At 54.1% G+C, this 19,768-nt stretch overlaps 5 protein-coding genes and 1 non-coding gene across 6 annotated transcripts; 3 read left to right on the top strand and 3 right to left on the bottom strand.

The window, feature by feature from the left end:
* Positions 1 to 3,823: 3,823 nt before the first annotated feature.
* Positions 3,824 to 3,928, bottom strand: LOC113146695. Its single transcript, XR_003297355.1, has one exon. It is a non-coding gene; the product is annotated as a U6 spliceosomal RNA (small nuclear RNA).
* A 1,429-nt stretch (positions 3,929 to 5,357) lies between these two features.
* LOC34623514 (U3 small nucleolar RNA-associated protein 18 homolog) lies at positions 5,358 to 7,051 on the top strand. The gene is made up of 4 exons (XM_026334823.1): positions 5,358 to 5,998; positions 6,192 to 6,374; positions 6,528 to 6,612; positions 6,896 to 7,051. The coding sequence occupies exons 1-4, from the start codon at positions 5,358 to 5,360 to the stop codon at positions 7,049 to 7,051; spliced, it is 1,065 nt and encodes a 354-aa protein (XP_026190608.1).
* A 3,358-nt stretch (positions 7,052 to 10,409) lies between these two features.
* LOC113146692 (histone-lysine N-methyltransferase 2D-like) lies at positions 10,410 to 13,954 on the top strand. The gene is given in 7 exon segments (XM_026334824.1): positions 10,410 to 10,738; positions 10,929 to 11,007; positions 11,136 to 11,489; positions 11,673 to 12,411; positions 12,658 to 13,288; positions 13,352 to 13,604; positions 13,778 to 13,954. Coding segments are annotated over 7 exon segments (2,562 nt in total).
* A 636-nt stretch (positions 13,955 to 14,590) lies between these two features.
* LOC34623516 (40S ribosomal protein S16) lies at positions 14,591 to 15,434 on the bottom strand. Its single transcript, XM_022736635.2, has 3 exons — positions 15,260 to 15,434; positions 14,908 to 15,027; positions 14,591 to 14,736 (listed from the first exon to the last, which is right to left on the bottom strand). Exons 1-3 carry the CDS (start codon positions 15,432 to 15,434, stop codon positions 14,591 to 14,593), a joined length of 441 nt encoding a protein of 146 aa, XP_022587857.1.
* A 24-nt stretch (positions 15,435 to 15,458) lies between these two features.
* LOC113146693 lies at positions 15,459 to 16,605 on the bottom strand. Its single transcript, XM_026334825.1, has 3 exons — positions 16,530 to 16,605; positions 16,058 to 16,451; positions 15,459 to 15,528 (listed from the first exon to the last, which is right to left on the bottom strand). Exons 1-3 carry the CDS (start codon positions 16,603 to 16,605, stop codon positions 15,459 to 15,461), a joined length of 540 nt encoding a protein of 179 aa, XP_026190610.1.
* Positions 16,606 to 17,094: 489 nt separating this feature from the next.
* Positions 17,095 to 18,982, top strand: LOC34623517 (60S ribosomal protein L13). Its single transcript, XM_026334827.1, has 6 exons — positions 17,095 to 17,237; positions 17,428 to 17,524; positions 17,701 to 17,838; positions 18,175 to 18,303; positions 18,705 to 18,782; positions 18,923 to 18,982. The coding sequence occupies exons 1-6, from the start codon at positions 17,095 to 17,097 to the stop codon at positions 18,980 to 18,982; spliced, it is 645 nt and encodes a 214-aa protein (XP_026190612.1).
* Positions 18,983 to 19,768: the final 786 nt, after the last annotated feature.

Consider the following 19,768-nt stretch of genomic DNA (forward strand, 5'->3'; position numbering starts at 1 on the left):
CATGCTCAAAGTTTCTTCTTGGAGCTCCTTTTGTCTTTTTTTCGGGCATTAAGGGAACAGAGCCCGCCCTACGTCTGCCTCTCCCCCACGGAATAAACACAATTCCTGTCTTTGCTCTCTCCATTATTTTAAGGCTTTCTCTTGTGACAGCTAGACCTTTATCCTCCACTATCCTCCCTATATTCTCCTTCCCTTCCTCAGCCGAAAGTCCTGCATGTCGCCTACATGCGACGCACTCAAACATTTTGTAGCATTTCATGCGGCGCTTGCGCTCTTATTAGTCAGATGGGCGTTCTTATATGTCTAGAACACGTGCCCCTGCACACTGCCGGCTTCTACAAAGTCATTTCTACAGCCTTCAATATGTTTACATTGCTTTTACTCATTAGTAGGCTCTCAACGAGCAAACGCCAGAGCAGAAGGCCCGAATATATTTGTTTTGCATGACCACAAGGAACCTGACGACAAGAAAATGGAGACCACGTTGCCCGAAAGAGACACAGTGCGAATTTCCCTTGCTTTTGTTGCTTGTTTGACTTTTTCTATATAAAGTGCTTACGGAGACGTGACTACAGAGAACAGCCAAGTGAAAAAAGTGCTGCTCGTGAATGGACTGAAATTCAAGGATGCGGTAATAATACACTGCTTTTGAGGTTTCTCTTTCTCGAAATGTTAGTTATGCTTCCCTTAGGGCTCAACTGTCTAAAATCTTGCGGCGCAGTTGCCTCTATCAAACCGCTGTAGAAGATGGCCTTGGAGGTTAGTTGCTACAAGCAACACAGGAACAATCCAGCAACTTACCGGCCAAATAAGAATAGAAGGAAGTTTGGAGCCCCCTATTAGAGAACTGGACGGGCTAGTTGTGTCTAACAGCAACATTAGGATACTGAGTGAGGAGGAGCACCAGCCACACCAAGCATCTGGCTGGTTGTCACAGTGCCTCCAGCTTCGAAAAAGTCAAATCACGGAACAGTATCTAAGGCTTCACTTAGGGACAGAAGATCAAGATGACTGGCCAACTATCTGTACGTATTCATTGATACATGCTATTAATAACTTGCTTAAAAGATCATGAACGAAGACTCACGCTGGGATAAGAAACTATCCGACAGTTTGTAAGAATATTTTTCTACTGAAGCAGTACTTAAGTTTCCTAGTGTGCTTTTCTGATCTTTACGCTATTAATTTCTTAAAGAGCCTCTGTGCACTGAAAGGCGCTGAACTCGATTGAGCATAACCGCACCGTTCTATCAGACTGTTTTTGCATTTGTGCGTTCTTGTGCTTTGCCCACATATGTGCCGATGTGCATCCCACCTGAAGGAGTCGAACTTTTGAGGGCTTTCTAATAGCCGGTTTATATGCCATTTTTGCATCTTGCTAATCCGACAAGCTTTCTGTCCATGTTCCGCTGTACTCACTCCTGTCCGTTTCATATCCTATATTTGATAGCATTGCATTCTTTGGTTTACAGAAACCGCGCAGCAGAGGGAAAGAGACTTGCAGCTGCATAAGATCACAAGTCTTGGTAATGGAATTGCGGCGGCATGGATTATGTTGTGGCCTTTCCCTGCTCGTGCTTATCTCAGTGTTTGGCAGCTTCCAGTGCATATAAAGGCCCCAGAAGCCTTTGTGCGAGGCACACTACTAATGTGAATCGGAATGGGGAAACGGTAGGCTTTTATTGTCCTACTGGTGTGCCTGGACGGAAACGGCAAAACACACTGGGCAGCACTACATGTCGGGTTATATTGTTTCTAAGAAGTTAAAATGGTGTGGTTCGAATGCCGAGCATAGCGATTGTTCTACGCGCCTGCTGAGCTTGGTATACAAGATTGGCTTTAGGCCTTGTAGCCACATATATCTCCAAATGCGCGCAATTGAAAGGCTGTATTTGCATCTGCTGGATACAGAAGGTGCTTTGTCGTTCGCTGAGGTAAAGCATTCCCCTACTGTTCACATAACAAACATGAACGAGGCAAACGTTTACTTTTGGACAAATCGATGCAACAGATGGAGAGCGAGTGACCACCATCGTAAATTGGCTATATGGCATCAAACTGCGTATACCAGAAACTCTAGGCTGCTTCCAAGTTTTTCTCATCAGGCCTCTGCAGGTCATGAATCTGTATCTAGTTACCAGCTTTTGTTCTTCGTTATTGGCATCTATTTAATCCACAAGGACTTTATGCTGTTCGTTCTCCACAGGCAAGTGGCTGCAAGCGAAAAAGCAAGTCGAACAAATAGCGTGTTCTCGCCATCTTCCGCCGTTTCGTCAAGCTTCGAGCACCAAATCACGCTACTGCACACAAAAACATCCGATGGCATTCTTAGGATGAGATTGTTTCTCTGATAACTCTTTCCCCTCATCAAGTATGTTTAGTCGCGGACCAATGTGCAGAAGTGGCGTAACATGTAAATGAAATGAAACGTCTGCACATGCCAAACAGTACGAACGCAGAGAAACTGTAATATATGGATGACTGCATTGGAAGTTTTGAACTTGCCTTATCAGTTGGTTCCATCCAAACACACAATGAATAAACGTTAAATATCCTCTGTGCACGCGAGGACCCTTCTACCGAAGGAAAGAACCAAAAAGTTTAGTGAATGAGACTATTGATGGTTGACCACATGCATACAGCGGTAGAGACCGTAAAAACAGGGAACATTGGAGACCTTAAATTTGCAGCTGCCAAATGTAGCAAGCAAAATAATAGTTTTTTGACACTTTCTACTGCACTTCTTACCTTCAACAAGAATTAATGAAAATCCGACTAATCGAGTTGTCTACTAGTATATCTTTGTATCAAGTAAAGACTACTGTACAGTAGGAAAAGACGCAGTCTTGTGTGTGTGTGCATTGGGTGCTGAGCGCAACCAGCTGTGAACGCTTGGAGTGTTTAGAAGGTTCGCATAGCTGCAGCCAAGCTGGCCTTCTTCTCTAGTGTCGGGAACTCTGAGGGGAGCTGGCACGGAAAGGCGGATGTGCAATCTGCACAGCACTCCGTAATTTCTGTTGAGTCTGTATCTAGTCAGTAATTAGTGCCTCCCGATGGAGACTTCAGATGAAGCGCTACACCATGCTATTGGCTGGTGCCCGTCGGGTTGCCCATGCACGCGCATGCTCAAGGGCGTCGATGGAGACTTCAGATGAAGCGCTACACCATGCTATTGGCTGGTGCCCGTCGGGTTGCCCATGCACGCGCATGCTCAAGGGCGCTCTCAGTGAATGAGTGGTTTCCTCAATGACGAAACGCAGCTAAAGAAGTCCTAACTTCCTTAGCGACGTTCGCTTCTAGACGTTTACTTGGCGCCGTTCAACGGGGGCGCCGCTGCCCCCACTGCTCTATTGCAGCAGACTGGCTTTGCCTTTGCCCACACATTGGCATTAACACGCGAGTCCAGATGCATTTTTGTAAATAGGTAATGCTCACTTGTCTGTCGGTCATCGTAAAATCACGCTTCTCTACAGCGTATCTATGGCTGGGCCTACAGAACAGTTTTCCGCGTGTATTTGCAATTGCTGTATAGTTTTCTCTCCCTGGCTGTGCTTGCAGGCACACTTACATGGACGCGTCTCGTTTTTAAAAATCCAAATGGCCCTTGCCTCATGCAATGCGCATCGCTTACTCAAGAGCTAAGCAGAAGCCCAAAGCCTATTTCCTCACACAGAGTGCTACTAGTGCGCCGCCGCAGATTGCAAGCGCCGCTATTCGTGTAACGCTCGCGTCAAAGAGCACGGGGATGGTGTGTGTGCGAGCACGCGTCGGCCCTCGGTTCACCCTGAGCCTTTGGGCTAGCGCAGCTAATCTCCGTGAACCGGGAAGCGTGGTATGCTTCTCGATTTGTACATGGCATCCATGCACAGGGGCCCTGCTACTCTTCCCGGCATTGTTCCGATTTTGACAGCGGACACTTCAGAAGGTCGTCCGGTTAGCCCATACTGCAGATATGGGAATTTACGATATGTTGCGCGCGACGTATCTATTTTGCCCTTCTCAACAGCCTGCACAGCTTCTCTGAGCTCCTATGTATGGGTGTCATACGAACAGCGACGCTGTTGCTTAGCCAAAATGCACTACTAGCGACACTCCCCAAGAGAAGCCTTACACGTAAAGTTGCACCAATTTACAGTCAAGTTCGGAAAGACCATGAGGAACACTGAACTGTCACTCCTTAAACTACAAGGGGTGGTCTGACACCCTCAGATAGCACAACAAGCGCTCCTTTGCTGGAGGAGCCGGCTGAATGCAGAAAGCCATTCTATTGCCCAGAGGAGGGATCCCTTTTTCTTCCCCCCCGTTCACAAAACACGTAGGGGCTCTTATATCCCTCTCTCGGCGGCACGAAGACTTCGTGTCCACCACGTACGCGGCGGCTTACGCAGCGTTTTGAAAGGACCCCTTGGTTATCGCCTAACTGCAAAAGGCTGCCCGCGCCTGAAAAGCATTCGCTACACAGGTCGCTCAGTTGACCAGCTAGCTAACTAGCCCGCTGGAATGTGTGTGTTGGACGCATCCTTTTTACAATGGTTACCCTCCTTTGCTGCTGCAACTTCTTTGTGTCTTTCTTGCATCGCCTGAAGCGCGGGCTGGACTGTGTAAACGCCTCCTGCAATGCCCACGGCAATGGCGATGATGGCCTCTAGGCCCCGAATGGCAGGACGGCGCATGCTTGTCAAAATGCGTCTCCTAGAACACGTACCCTATCCTCTGGGGCCCTATGTATGTGCATCGAGAGAAGAAGGCAGGCGATTTCCAAGGCATGAACTTAGACGCCGATGTAACAACCGCCGTGGGGTGTGGCATGAATCAGGGCCACTACTCTGGCAGAAGCGACACCAACGACAGCTCAGTGCCTCAGTCCGCAATGCAACAAGCTTCGTCAGTCTGCCACCTCATCCACGTGTCACACCCTCCCTTTGATTTTGCCCTGAAGCCCTAGGGGCTGTGGCGGCTCCTGCTGCTGCTGCCAGGGCTGCAGGTGAAGATTCTGTAGCTGTTGTAGTTGCACGTACTCCGTAGAGGCGATCTATGACTTAGCCTGAAGATTTTTGCGCAGCTTTCTTCCTTGAAGATTCGCACGAGAGGCTGGGGCCCCATTTGGGGGCTGTGGGGCTGTCACTGCGTAAATGCAATCTGAGCAAGGCAGGGAGGGAAAAGTTAAAGATTTTAGTTTGAAAGTTGGCAATAGGAAGTCCTTACGTCTGCGAAAGTCTTGGAGTCTGCGCGCTGCTTTGCCCGCTTCCTCCGTTCCTGCCGTCCGCCGAGAAGGCGAATCGTTTCAAATTTTGTTGTGCCCGACTTCTTTCGAAACACCAAACCCCAAAAGCCTTTCACCGAGGCTAACTGAGCAGATGGGGGCGAAGGCGAAGGCCCAGCGGCCGAAGAAGAGAAAGGGGGCCCCCCGTGAGCAAGTCGATGAGGCCCCTCACCCACGCCTGCGGAGGAAAGAGACGAAGAGCCGTGAGGCGGAAGCCGACTGGGAAGGTTCTCCACCAGCAGAGGATACAAAGGATAAGCAGCGAAGGGAGGAGCTTGTGGCTCTGGAGATGCTCCTCTTTGGAACGCCAACAGCCCCCGAGGAAGACACCCAGCTTCGTGAGGCTGCAGCACCTGCGGACCCCGAGGCGTCCACGGGTAAGGAGGCTTCTGATAGCCAGCGAAAGCGAAAGAGGAGGGAAGGACGCGGCGACTGCCGCAGCGCTGGCGCAGCAGAAGCAACAGCCTCAGCAGAAGCGGCAGCCTCAGCAGAAGCAGCAGAAGCAGTAGCAGCGGCAGAAGCACGAGACGCTGGGGTGGCTGCATGGGTCGATCCGCACGATGCGAAGCTGCGCATCGATATTGATGCGGATCCAAAGCTGCGCAAGCTGAAGATGAGAAAGGCAGAAAAGTACCTCTCAGGCGAGGAATATCAGAGGCGGCTTCAAGCCTTGCATCACAAGCTCATCGGCAAGGGGCAAGGCCTTGATTGGATTCAACAGGCCAGGCTGCGGAAGCAGCAGTCGAGAGTCGAGGGGCAAGTGTAACCGTGAAAAAAGCCCTTAAAGCAGGCTCAGGTCAAGGGGATATTGAGAAAAGGGTGTTGTATTCGGCCGTGGTGTGGTGCAAGGAAGGAAGGGGAGTTTGAACCACAGCAGCGCACGTCTCCCTGCTAAGGGCTTAGGGAGGATTCGTGTGTTTCCTTGCAGGGATGAAGGAGAGCTCACAGGCTTTCGCCACACGGGGCAGGAGGCCGCACTGGCCAGTGGAGAGAGGCTGGTGGTAGCGTCTGACAGGAGAAGGCTCGGTAGGAAGCAGAGGGCTGTCTCGCTTCCCCCCACGCGGATCACGATGCGGAGGCTTGAGGATGCGAATAAGCAAGACGTTAGCCTGTACGCCAGATCCCACATCCTCTAGCCCGTAAACTCTGGTCAGGGAGTGTGTGGAGGCTAAGGCGTTCGCACTGTGTAGTCAGCGGAAGCGCTGCTACAAACAGCCCTGGACAGCCGCAAAGAAGCATGTTGCTTTTTTTCCTTTTTTCACAGGTGCCCTGTGTCTGCCCTTGAGTTTCATCCGACGTCAAACATTCTGCTGACTGCTGGACGGGACAAAAGCCTGCGCCTTTTCCTGGTAAAATAACATGGCGTGGCACGACCTGCGCATCTGCGTCTCTGTGTCTGTCTCTCTCTGTGTGTGTGTGTCTATGTGCATCTGTAAAAACGGCACGCGCCTCTGTTCCCTAGCTTCCCGTATTCGTGAAGATTTCCTCCATCGCCATGCACTGGGCTGTCTGTCCTGAGTGTCTGTCTTTCCCCTGTGCTGCTTCGCCAGTGCGATGTTTATGTTTCCCCATTTAAAAGCGCTAAATACTTTTTTGCGAGCGTGGTGTCGTGGGTGGGCTTGTGTGCTGCAGGTGGATGGTAACAAGAACTGTCGCTTAGAATGCGTGCATGTCAAGGGGTTTCCAATAGTATCCGCGTCCTTCTCCGTCTACAATGGTGGAAGAACAGTCATGCTTCTCAGTAACGCTTGCAAGGCCATTGCGGAATACGACCTGGAGCAAGGGTAGGCAGCCACCCTGTTGCTGTTGCTTGTGATGTTGGATGTGTGGGTGCTTGCATCCTTTCGACGCAGTTTCGTGCGTTTCTGCCGTGTTGCAAGGAGGTAGTATCCCTCTGCCACCTCTTTAACAAGCGGTCGTGATCGCTGACTCACAGTTGCTTCGTCTGGCTGCATGTTGCTTATGCAGGCAACTTTACCAGGTGCCGGGTATAGGGGGCCGGCGGGAGGAGCGCTGCTATCATCAACTGTGCATGTCCCCCCTTGCCAGCTCTTGCCCGGCTTCTCCCGTTGTGAATACTTTCGCCGTAGCTAATGCCACATCTCAGTGAGAGACGCCTGCCGTTGCTGCTGCTGGTGCTGCTGCTGACCATTGAAAGAGGCTCTCCTCTGTCGATAGGGCAGGCAGTGTACTGCAGACACCGAAGGGGAAGCCGTCGAGTCATGTACACCGCGCTTTCGGCTTCTACATCACTGAAAGATGCTGATGCCGCTGCTGCATGCGTTCAGCATCCGCCATTGGATGCAGCAGTGTGGCGCGTGAATTAGCAGCACCCATGCATGTGCGGGGTTCCGTTTCTTTCAGGAGTGTCCTCCTGTGCGACGCGAATACAAAGAGGCTGCTTGAAGTCTTTCAAATGAATGCTCCTGTGGTTGTAAGCAGCAGCCCTGCCATCTATTAGAGTAGCCTCTCGCAGAGAATGCATATTGGGCTCGATGCGTCATTTTAGGGCCTGCATATATATTATATATGCAAACACACACTACGTATCGGTCTGTGCGCGCTTTTGCAGGGCATGGCATATCACCCCCACCGTCCAACGTCTCTGTTGACCGCTGATGCGGATGCAGCCGTGAGGCGATGATGCCTTTGCCTCCACATGTTTGGCTTTTAGAGAACTACTTCTATCGCGCTGCACTCGAAGCAGAAATACCTTGCAGGCTTTTTGCCTGCTGTTGCTGCGGCTCTTCAGGTGTACGAGTGGGAGTTGCGTACTGGTCGATGCCTCGGCAAGCTACAAGATCCGGCTTATGTGGGCCTCACTTCCTTTGCAGTCTCCCCGCAGCCGCACGAAGCATATTCGTACAATAGGCCTTCTTCTATCCTCGCACTGGGTGAGTTGTATCGCTGAAAGCATCAGCGCGAAGTGAGCCGAACGAGCGGCATGCGAGGCGCTGAGCGAACTGGGAAGCACAGATGTGTATCCACATGCTTACTTTTAAAACCGTGCCTTTCCTTGATTCTAGCTGCTGTCATGCTTCTTTTGAAACCATGCCTGTTTTTCATTCTAGCGACTGTCATGCTTCTTTTGAAGCCATGCCTTTCCTTGATTCTAGCTGCTGTCATGCTTACTTTAAAAACTGCCTTTCCTTCATTCTAGCTGCTGTCATGCTTACATTTAAAACCATGCCTTCACTTCATTCTAGCTGCCCTCATGTTTTTTTCTGAAACCTTGTAGCTGCTGTCCTCGTGCCCGTCACTTTTGCTAGTGATCCGGTTGCCTCTTCTGCGACGCTGTCTCTTCAGGAAGCCGCAGCGGCTATACCGATTTATTTACAGTTCCCAAGGAAGGTTCACCGTCGGGGCCTGCGTTCAAGGTGCCGCCTTCCCCGTTCATCCCCCTTTCCCCTCCCTTGCCCGCTCATACTCCTAGAGGGCTGTGCAGCGATCTAGCTACACAGCATGTTTGCGGGAAAGACGTTTTGTGCAGACAACGCGGTCCGCGTCTATAGGGGTTGCCTGTCGGATTGGCTGTACCCACCTATTTTTTGAGCCGTGTATACTTCATCAATTTCGCTTGCCAACTAGCCCGTGACGCTTGTTGACATCTTCCGTGGACAGAGCTAAACGCCGAGCTGCCCGTGTACCTGCGTGGCTAGCTGTGTAGCATGCGAATCAGGTGTATTGGATACGTTTGTTCAGGCCTTGGGAAATCTGACGACCGCCGTTTCCACATTACGTTTTCACCCATCCAATGAGGTCCTCTGTGCCGCATCCAAGTGGAAGAAGGACTCTCTGAAGCTTGTACGCTTGCTCAACGCCACTGGGGAGCTTTGGGGGCAGGGGGGGATGCAGGGCGTCTGTGGCCTGATGCACAGGCCAGCCACCGTTCACAATTCAAGTCTCTGCATGTTTGATTGGTTTGTGGTTTTACGGAGAAACGCGAGACAGATTACTTGTGCATCGTAACAGCCCTTGTGTTCTTGTTGACCCCCATGGAGTGCACCTCAATACATTGGTGCCTGCGATCGTGTGTCTGTACAGATCCATCTGCCCTCCGGGACCGTCTTTCAGAACTGGCCGACAACAGAGTCACCTCTGCATTACGTTACCTCTGCTGCCTTCAGGTGTGTATATATATCTATATATCTATGTATATATATGTATGTATGCATATATGTGTGTGTGCGTGTATGCGTGCGTGTATGATCTTCCTTTCGGCTCTTTCTCTACGGTTCATCACTTGGTGCCTGCGCTTGTCTTCCTTTATGTACTGTTTCTTTGCTGGGCCTTGTAGGTGTACTTTCAGCGTAGGCCCCTTCATTTCGTTCAATGCTACTTCGTCCTCTTGGGCTGCGCCCTCCTCTGTCTCCACTTTTGCTTTCCGATGCGGCGCTTGCTTCTCAGTTTATTCACAACGTTCCTGTGGCGCCCTTTAGCCTTTTTTTGTTTTGTTGTGTCTCTGTGTCTTCTTGCTGGTGCAGTACCCGACGTGGTCTCTTTGCCGTTGGTAATGCCACGGGCCGCGTCCTTCTTTATCAAATGCGGCACTTTGCTTAGCGAAAAATGCCAGAAGAGAGAGGCAGGAGGAACGAGGGATTAAGAATGGTGGCAACATGGAGGCACGGGGTGTCCTTATTGCTGGTGCGTGCATGACCCCAAAGTTTTCATGGGTGCCCTCTGGGCGTTCATCTTTGAGGAACGTTTGTAGCTACACTTGTGTGCATCTAGCTAACCACAGCCCTGTGTTCTGTGCTTGAGGTTTGGTGGCTGCTCCTCACTAGTCTGGCGTGGTTTCCCTCGAGACCGCTAGCTTTTGCGTAGTGTAGACCCCTCATAGGGTGAGGTGTGCAAACGGGGAACTCAGCAGAAACACGCCTAGTAGCCCGTACTTTAGTCACCCAAAGACGCGCTGAACGCACAGCAACATATGTTGCAGCAGGTGCACCCTAAAGCACCTTCACGACCCCTCAAAACTCCTACCCCTGCTTAAGGCAGCACTACGTCAGGGTCCCCCGGCCAAGTGTGAGGGCACGCTGCAATAGCTCGTCCGTTGAAGTAGCCTTGCCTTCGCTTTTCGCATATACAATGTGGGTGAGAACGGGGGGAGGGTGGCTTCCCAAGTATTAACTCGCGAACCATTCCAATGGCGCGAGAGGACGTCGCACGGGGGTGCAGGCCCTTGAGCGCTGAAAATCGCTGGCGAAGAAACTGTCGCGCCAATGCTTACTTCAAAGAGCAAGTAGAGCAGCCACAACGCGTGAAGGAACGCAGATTAGGGCGTGCGTGGGGTGGCGCACTTGGCTGTCGGGAGGGTGTCGAGTTGCGGCAGGGTTTACATATACCGGCCCTTCGGTACAGCAGGTCTCAGGATTCTACGCTCAAAAGTCAGCGTCGCAGTGACTGTGTTCCATCAAAGGAAAAAAGAGATGGGGATCTGTTGGACATGATCAGGAGGGGCAAGCAATCTTGGTGGTAGCTCTTTTGGGGGCCCCACGGCGAAGGGCCCTTCTGGTGCAGCAGCGTCGTCACCTGCACCCACCGCATCTGCAAAGGGGAGCTCTGGAGGCCTCCATCCCCGCAGTCAGTTGCTTTCCTGGCGCTTTTCTCCTCCCCTCCTAGGCCACCCAGGATGCTCCCACGCTTTTTCAGGGGGTACCCCTAGGCAGGGCCCCAGGGGGCCCCCTGGACTCTGTTCCCCCTCCTCGTCAGAAGCAGCGTTCAGGGGTCTCGATCATCTGCTGGTTCCACAAAAAGGGCCCTCCAGATGATCGAGGAGCCTTTAAAGGTGGGTTGCCGTTCTGGCACCCCCGCTGCAAGCAACGCTTCTATCCCGAGACTCATTTCGGATATTCCGCGGTCTTGCTTAAAGCCCTCGCCGAGACGCGATCCCCTTACTCCTCCCCCCAATCTCGACGGCTCTCCTTTTCTTCCCAGTTCTCCTACCGAGCCACTCCCAGGGGGCCCCTACCCTGGAGGCCCCCCCCCCCTACCGCCTGTCGAGTTCGTGGGATCCGTCTTTGAGGGCGACGCGGGCAGCAATGCACATGCACTGTTTGCAAAAATGCACCCCTCTGGTGAACCCTTAGGCACCCTCTCCGGGAGGCCCCTCCTCTTTACACCCTTGTCATTTATTGCTGCCGCTCTGCCCGAGATCTTCACGGACGTTGAGTTCGTTGCTGCACACCTGGGAGTAGATCCAGCAGGAACCGTAGCCGCTGCAACGGTTGCAGCAGCTACGGGCTCAGCAGTTGCAACGGCAACAACAGCGGCAAATGCCTATGGCAGCACCAGCAACAGGCTCCCCTCCCCCAATTTGAAGGAAGAATTAGCCAGGGGCGAAGGGCCTTCCCCAAAGTCTGCAGTTATAAAGCGCTGCCTCTTGAAAGGGGAGTTGCCTCTGGGAAAGCGCCGGCGACCTCCTGGGAACGTTACAAAATCTTTGCAGCAGCATGAGCAGTCGATTCAGCGGCTGCAAGCGACCCCTGGGGGATGCCCCTCGAGCTCCAGCCTGCCTGATAAAGGCACTTCTACCCAGCATGCGTTCACAGGAGCTCCTGTGCATCGACTTCTGCTGCTGCGGTTTGCCGCTACACTTCGCGCCAGCGGTGGCACCAGAGTCACCTGGGATGAGGTTTTTCGACCCGTTCCCGTAGAACTGCCGCCACAGGGGGCCCCCCGCGGAGGCCTCGGCTCGGTGGCTCGTGGGCCCATAGGTCGTCATGCTAGTCCATTGCTTCTGCAGCAAAAGCAGCAGCAAAAGCAACAACAACAGCAACAGCAGCAAAAGCAGCAGCAACAACCACCACAACAACCACCACAACAACAACCACAACAGCAAAAGCAGCAGCCACAACAGCAACAACAACCACAGCAACAACAACAGCAAAAGCAGCAGCAGCAACAACAGCAACAGCAGCAACAACCACAACAGCAACAGCAACCAAAGTCTCGGTGTGTATTCGTGGGCATATGCGGGGTGTTGCTGCTGAGCGCACTGGAGACTCCAAATCGCCCACCAGTATGCCTCCCGGCCTTCCCGCCGTGCAAGTCTGAGGTTTATGCGCAGCTCTACAGCTCCCACAGCAGCAATCCAAAGCTGTCTGACCTTCTGCCGGCACCGCTGAGGGAGGCTGCTGCTCTTGTTGGCGCGAATTTGCTGCAGTTCTCGGCAGCAGCAAAGGCAGCAGCAGACGTATCTGCGAAAGGCGTAGTAGTATCCGGAGAGGTTGTTTCAAAGCCGATGGCGTTAGCAGAGAGGGGGGCCTCTGAAGCTTCCGCTGTCTCCGGTGTCCGCAAATGCGGAGGCGGGCAGGGGCCCCCTACCGTAGGGGGCCCCTGCCCTTCGTTGCGGGTGTTGGGCGTACAAAGCAGAAAGGAGCGGCGCGTTGCAGTGGATGCTGCGCGGAACCTCCGCCGGCTGCTTCAGCAATTGCAGCAATTGCAGCAGCCTCAGCAGCAGCGGCAAGGGCAAGAGCGAGCTGGACTCCTGGCGGCTTTTGAGCCGCACTGGGAGGAGGGCTTTGCATGCAGCAGTGAGGGGAGGCCCCACAAGCTACGAATTGAAGACAGCAGCAGTAGCAGCCTCAGCAGCAGTAGCAGCCTCAGCAGCAGCAGCGAGGGGGAGGCGGAGCAGGAAGTACAGGAGCATCAGATGAAGACATCAAAGAATCTTCCCCCCCCCGCCTCTCTGGCTGCTGAGCGCCCAGATGCGATGGTTCCTAGGCAGACCGCAGTGTCTAGCAAGGCTGCAGTCCCTCCAGCAGAGCTTGCAGATAATGCAAACATCGAGGTAGTAGCATGCCCGTCGGGAGTCACCCAAGAGGATCCTTCGACGAAAGACGCACCAGGGGCCCCTGGGATGCCAGTGCCTCTGCCGCTTTCCTTGGAAGATCCGTGGGCTGCCTTTGAAGCCTCAAAGGAGGCCATTGAGGCCATGGCTGCACACTGCAGGCTGACACGTCCAAGTACGCCGCACTCTTCTCAGCAATAAACACACCTCCAAACATCAATTAGGTCCTTGATGTAGCTAGATCAACTCTGAGACCAGTGGATGCCTCGCAGGCCCCCTCCCGGATTTTCGCGCAGTGGCGCTTGCGCATTTGCGTGGTGCTGTGTGCTCTATACTCCGGGTGCAGCATCAGCAACAAGCGGCAGCAATGCGAGGGCCGACAACAAAGCGGGTTGGGAACTTCTTAGGACCTTCAGAGATGAGGGCGAGGCGATACAGTTCATTCAGGCCTTTGGTTTCAGGTATGTTTTGTGGCTTCTCCCCCCTTTCAGTCTTTGCGACTGCGCCTATCCACTCCCTTGTGTTGCCTTCTTGGACCCCCCCTTGCATGCGCAACACCCCCGCCGCCGCGTCCTGCTGCCCTCTGTCCCCCCTGCGCAGACCGCTAAGAACTGGACGAATCACCGGCTACAAAGTTCGGATCTTCAGCTGCCGACTGCATCTCCGGTGCGCTGCACGCATGCGGCTGCTCTCTCCTGTCAGAGGGGGGGCGGCCCTCAGAGCAGAACGAAACAGCAAACCCCACCAGCACACCCGCAGACCCAACACTAGGGACTCCCGGCCTACGAGCTAGCGAACACGAAATTACTAATACACGAATGGCTCGCCAGCTAGCCACCCAGCCGGCTGCCAAAGCGCAGCCTGCACCACTCTCTATTCCGTACAAGGCTGCGGTCTGAGGCTGGCAGAGGCTCTTACATGGCCCATGGGGTTTGGAGAGACAGCGCCCCGCACCGTGCGGGTGGGTACCCACCCAGTCGAGCAGCTCGTTACACAGCCATCCCACATGCCTCCTCTTCTAGGCTCTCCGCCTTTCACTTTACGTACATACGCAGCATGCCCTGTAGGACCAACCTCCCTTTTTCGGGCATGTTTGCTTTCTCTGCCTCCTCTCCCAGTCGCATTGGCGCGCAAGACGCGGCGGGCAAGCTGGCAGCTGCAGCTTTCAGTAGCTAGGCAGTATTGCGTAGCGGCTAACCCCACGAACACACCCACCGACCCTGAAGGGGGTCTTCCCAGCCAACGGCTATAAGCACACGAACAGCTCGCTCTCAACTAGCTAACCAGCAGCGTTGGCTGCGGGGTCACCTAAGCACACCCAACTACCATATGTATGCCCGTCAGGAAGGGAAAAAGGGGGTACAGGGGGCGTTTTCAGAGAGGAAAATAGCTCCATGCGAAGAATGTTCACCCTGCGCCCCCGTGAGGCGCGAGTCTCTTGAAACGGCGGCCTGCGGCTGCCCCTCTTGCGCTCAGAGCACAAGCGACAGCCGCTAAGACCACGTATGGGTAGCTTGGTGCCACCAGTGTGCTGCTTAACGGTAGGATTTCTGGTATCTTGCACGCGCACCAGGTCCACCAAACTTCTTTGGCTCGCAGCGGCGGGGATCCGCAACAACAAGGGATCTGTCACAAGCGACCAAGCTGTCGCGGATCTCTTTCTTGGTAGCCTCATCGACATCTGCGAACAAACCCCGTATCCCACTTGCTCCCGCTGTGGCTCTAAACTCTATACACACCCCACAGCGCCCTCTGACAGATCTTCGCCCTGCGAGGCGGCAGCTGCAGCCGCGTGTGTCAGGATTTGGCCTCAAAGACCCCGACAGAGGGACCAATTGCCTCGCCAGCTCACACTTTTGGTTGTATGCGACAACGCCCTTCGCGATAGCCTGCCTGATGGCATACACTTGCGAGACAAAACCACCCCCGCGAACTCGCACGCGGATGTCAATGCCCTGGAATCTTTCCTTGCCTGCGCGAGAAAATCGCAAAACATCAAACGTCAAAAAGCAACGTCGTAGCCAATCCCCAGGCGCTGGAGAAGAAGACGTCACCACATTCATACACACATCCTGCCTGCCTCGGCCTGGAAGCGCGTTAGTGCCGCTGTGGAAGCGATTATGCCTCCTTCCCGAGGGGTTCGCCCTTGCAGACCCCAACGCGTATTTCAGTGTGCTTGTGGCTGCATGCGTGTGCAGGCGTACCGAGAACGAGGATAGACTCGCAAGCCTTGACCCTCAACGCCTCAGGCTTGAGGAGATTCAAGGGAGCGCCATTGACTTTGATGATACCCCTGCCTTCCGTGCAGAGGGCAACGGCGACTGCCGTCTTCTTACGGCCAAAAGTCTGCACCCTCTTGGTCCTCCGGGCGTCCGCCATTTTCGCTGAGACAACAACGCACGCTCAAAGGACGCGTACTGCCAGCAGGGGCTGAAAGTCGCCACTCGGCAGACGGGGGCTGTACCTATTACACCTGCGAGAGCAGAGGCACGCCATCGGCGGAGACCTCGAGAGCCCCCTCGGCGCCTATTAGCGGGACCTTTCAAGCACACGTTTGCTCGGCAGCCTCCCGGTACGCAAGACTGCAGAAGGTTAGGCGCCTCTGCAATCAATGGACAGCTGCGATGCATGTTCTGCGTATGCCGTGAAGCAGCACCAGCAGCCCCTCTACTGGCGCCGCCCCCGCCCTCCCCTCGTCCCCCGAGCGAATGGTGCCAAACCGGAGCTACATGGAGCAAATGAAAGCTGCATCAACATGCCGCTACGAAATGAATGGGCCTAACATGCAAAAAACGCGAAGAATGAGACAGTGCGGGGCGCCGCTGCGGCAGCCGCCGGTTCCACGGCAGCAGTAACACGCTGCTGTCGCAGCGAGAATCACCTGTTATTGTGGAAAGGCAGGAGGAGCAAGGACGCAAAGGACAAAGAGAGAAGATTTAGTGGTATTTGACGCCTTTGGAAATCCCAAGGTCTGCCTCGGCAGCAGCTGCTGCTGCTGCTGCAGGGCTGCTGCAGTGGCTGCTCGCAGTGCCGCCATGCCCTTGTGGGGAACTCCCAGTGCAGCAGCGGCAGCCGCAACAAAGGCTGCCGCTGCATGCCTAGAGAGGCAAGGAGAAGGCCACTCGCTTTCCTTTGGGTTTCGCCGAATTTCTGTGGCCGTTTTCTTTCGGTTTGCCACTACACCTTCGAGGTAAATGGTTGCTGCTACTGCTGCTGCTGCTGCTGCCGCTGCAATAGTCTCGTGGTTGTTTTGAGGGGCCGCAGAAGAAGCAGCAAGAGCGACACCAGCAATTGACATCCGTTTTCTGTTCTCACCACGCAAGGTTCCTAGGCTCGCTGCGCTCTGTGTCTCTGCTTCTGCTTGCCTCTCCTCGTTTTTTCGTGGTGTGGGGTGGGCTGTGGACCCCTTCGCCACGGGGCCGCATGGCCGATTTTCGTCTGAAGACGTTTATGTGCTCCTGAAAGCGGTTCAACACTTTAAAGCCGCTGCAATTAAGCTGTAGTCCTTCGTATCGGAATCCACAGGTCCTCTGCGCGGTGGTTGCTTCATTCACTCTGTGTATGGCTGGCGTGCTCCCATCCTCCCTCCCATGTGGCGTGGTCATGCATGGCATGCGCGATACATTGGGCCCCTCTGTGTGTGGCTCTAGACGGCAGCCTCTGCAGCGGTTGAGGGAATGAGGCGCGCTTCAACTAATATGAGTGCTGTGCTTGGCTAGTAGTCGCCTCCGCCTGGTTATTCGTCTTGCTCCCTGTTCCTCTTCCTCTCTCTCCGAACTTTTCCTCGCGGGATCTGCCGTCCTTCTGTACAACGGCTAGATCTTCCTTCCCGCGTTGCTTGACAGTTTTTTTTCATTTTTGCTACCAGTGGCTCTCTCTGTGCGCTTTCGGGGTCGCAACTGTGCACCCGTGATGATGTTACCGGGTGTCACTATCTCGCACTCCACGCTGCTGCAGACTTGCATGCGATTCGCAGTCGTGCATCCGCAGTCCGTAATATGCCTTTCTCTCTTTTTTGCGCGCTCCTCAGGCAGAGAAAATGGTGAGTCGCTCGGCGCAACTGCCAAACACCCATCTCCGCAAGGAGTGGCAGCGGTACGTTCGCACCTGGTTTAACCAGCCTGCGAGAAAGCAGAAGAGGCGTCTGGCGAGACAGCAAAAGGCCGCCAAGAATGGCATCCGGTGAGTTCATGAGAGTGGCTGCAAGGCCGCTGGCAGCTGCCTCGGAGCGTCTCGTCCTGGCTGTCATTTTGGAGTGAAGGGAATCTTACTGCGATCGTCTAGTTGCATCCCTCACAGTCTTAGGTCCTCCTCGAGCTCCTTCGCACAAGAGTTGGTGTGTGGCGAAACTCTGCGAGCCGCTTTGCTGCAGGCCTGTCGGTCTGCTGCGGCCCGTGGTGCACTGCCCGACACAGAAGTACAACATGAAGGTTCGAGAGGGCAGAGGCTTCACCCTCGAAGAGCTGCAGGCAAGCTCCTCCCGCCAGTGGTGTCTCTCGCCTGTTTGGCGCGCTGTGTCGGTGTCTGGCAAGGCATGCTGCAGCTCGTCTTCGCCGGTGCTCTGCGGTTTGTGCGCGCTTCGAAGCCTCAAAAAGCTCTCCAGCATATCGCACCGCTTTTCCTGCGCTTCTGCCTCGAATCTCAGGCCGTCAACATCTCTCGGCGTGTCGCTTTGTCTATGGGCATCGCCGTGGATCATCGCAGACGCAATAAATCCCAGGAGTCCGTGATTGCAAATATCAACAGACTGAAACTCTACTTGAGCAAGCTTGTCCTCTTCCAGGTACAAAAGAAACCCACCCGATATCCAAACCCCCTTTCTTGGCTTTCGCCTTCCTCTCGGCTTCTAGGTTCAGAAATTAGCTGTTGGCGTCTCAAAGTAGATGTGTTGTCTAAATCCGAGCAGCCTTTGCCCTCGATACTACCCGGGCACCCCTTCTTTACAGTCGTTTTTCACTCTCCCTCGCTCTACGCCTTATGTCGTGAGGTGCTTGAACGGCATCGGCGGCTGTAGCCTGCGCTGCGACTCCAAGACCAGCTGCCGCTGAGGGTCTCATTCTCAACGCGCTGGCTGCAAGTTACGTCCGTGCTCGTGCTTTTCCTCTGCTGTCTTGTACAGCGTGGATCGAAGGCCAAGAAGGGTTGCGCCGGCGTACCTGCCGACACCCCGAAGTCGCAGATCCAGAACGTCAAACAGACGGCAATGGCCACTGCTCTTCCCATCGAGCAGCCTCACAGGAAGATCCGCGTAGGTTTTCCTTCGTGAAATGATGTGTATAAAAACACGGTCCGAGTTGTGTGCATCCAGAGGTGTTTTGTCCCTAGAATCCGCCTTTTCTGTGCCCTAGGGGAACTGTCAATACACCGCAGTTTTGAAGTGTAGAGGCAGTTGTGGAGCAGGAAGGGGGGCAGGAACGGAGGGCGGGAAAGGGTGAAAGAGGGCGCATGATGATCTCAAACCAAAACTGCAGCCTTTTGAGGCGATGGTGTCAGTTGAAATCTGCAATGCTGACGAGCCCGTGTATAGCCCTGGCCCGCACTCCTGCCCTCCAATCAAGTAACACCTCATCGACAATACTGGGATTGTGTGGCCAAAGGTGTGCTCGAGCTGCAATTTGAGAGCTGAATATGATAGGCATGTGTGTGCAGGCCCGTGTGATCACCGAGGAGGAGAAGAAGTTCCTTGCGTATGCCACGCTGAGGAGGCAACTCAGAAACGCCAAGACTGTAGGGCTGTACTCACTAGGCGGATAGATGTGAAGGGTCACGAGATGTGCACTTTAGTGTTTTCGTGATGCATGGTTTTGAAGGCTTTTTGGAGCCAAGGGGTCATAGGGCACTCTCGGTTATCTTGGCCTTTTTTGCAGGTCGGCAAGCAGGCGAAGAGGCTCGCAGAGAAGGCAGCGGCGGAGGCCGCGAAGAAATAAGCGCCTGCATGTCCATGGCTCTACCTGGGCAGCAACTTCACCAAAACATCACCCGCTGTAGGGAGCCCCTTCTTCGCCGTTCGTGGGTTGGATGGGGCAACAACGGGTCTCCAGCCGTCTACCTGGCGGAAAGAAACTCATGAACGTCTCTACAGTTCTTTGCTTTGTTAAGAGCCTTCAGGTTTCCCTAGTTTTAGGTACATACGGGCGTCTCCGGGGTTGGGTGGTCGAGAGTAGAGGAGTCCATAGTAGAGGCGGGCCGCTCTGGGGTGCTAGGTCTATTCTTAGGGGCTTTAGAGACTAGAGGAGCAGCCCTGGGGGAGTAACAGCGAATCATCCCCGAGGCAGTAAAAGTGAATCATCCCCGAGGCAGTAAAAGTGAATCATCCCCCAAGGCAGTAGCTGCGAAGCAGCACCACTGGACCCGCGCTGCGCCTCGAAACGATGCTTCGCCTGGGGATGTCGCATATGGCGTAATTATGCAGAGCCCTGGCAAGCACCTCGGGCACGGCGAGGCGCAACTGCACTGCTATGCTCACCAAAGCAGCCTCTAAATTGTGGAAGTAGAGGGGTGTAATCTGCACCATCCCACGCCTAGGGGTCTAGAATATTCTGTTTGGATATCCGGTGCTATACATACACCACCATCTCAGGCACCACTACCCATAAAAGCACGTGCTTGCTTAGTCTCTCTGATCGCTACACGTGCTTTTACCTTGTGGCTTTTTCGTTTCCGAATGCATGGAAAGTGTACGGGTTGTGGCAGAGAATGCCAATATCTCCTGC

This window comes from Cyclospora cayetanensis, unplaced genomic scaffold (assembly GCF_002999335.1).
Source record: "Cyclospora cayetanensis isolate NF1_C8 unplaced genomic scaffold, CcayRef3 CcayRef3_contig_50, whole genome shotgun sequence".
Classification (NCBI taxonomy): domain Eukaryota; phylum Apicomplexa; class Conoidasida; order Eucoccidiorida; family Eimeriidae; genus Cyclospora; species Cyclospora cayetanensis.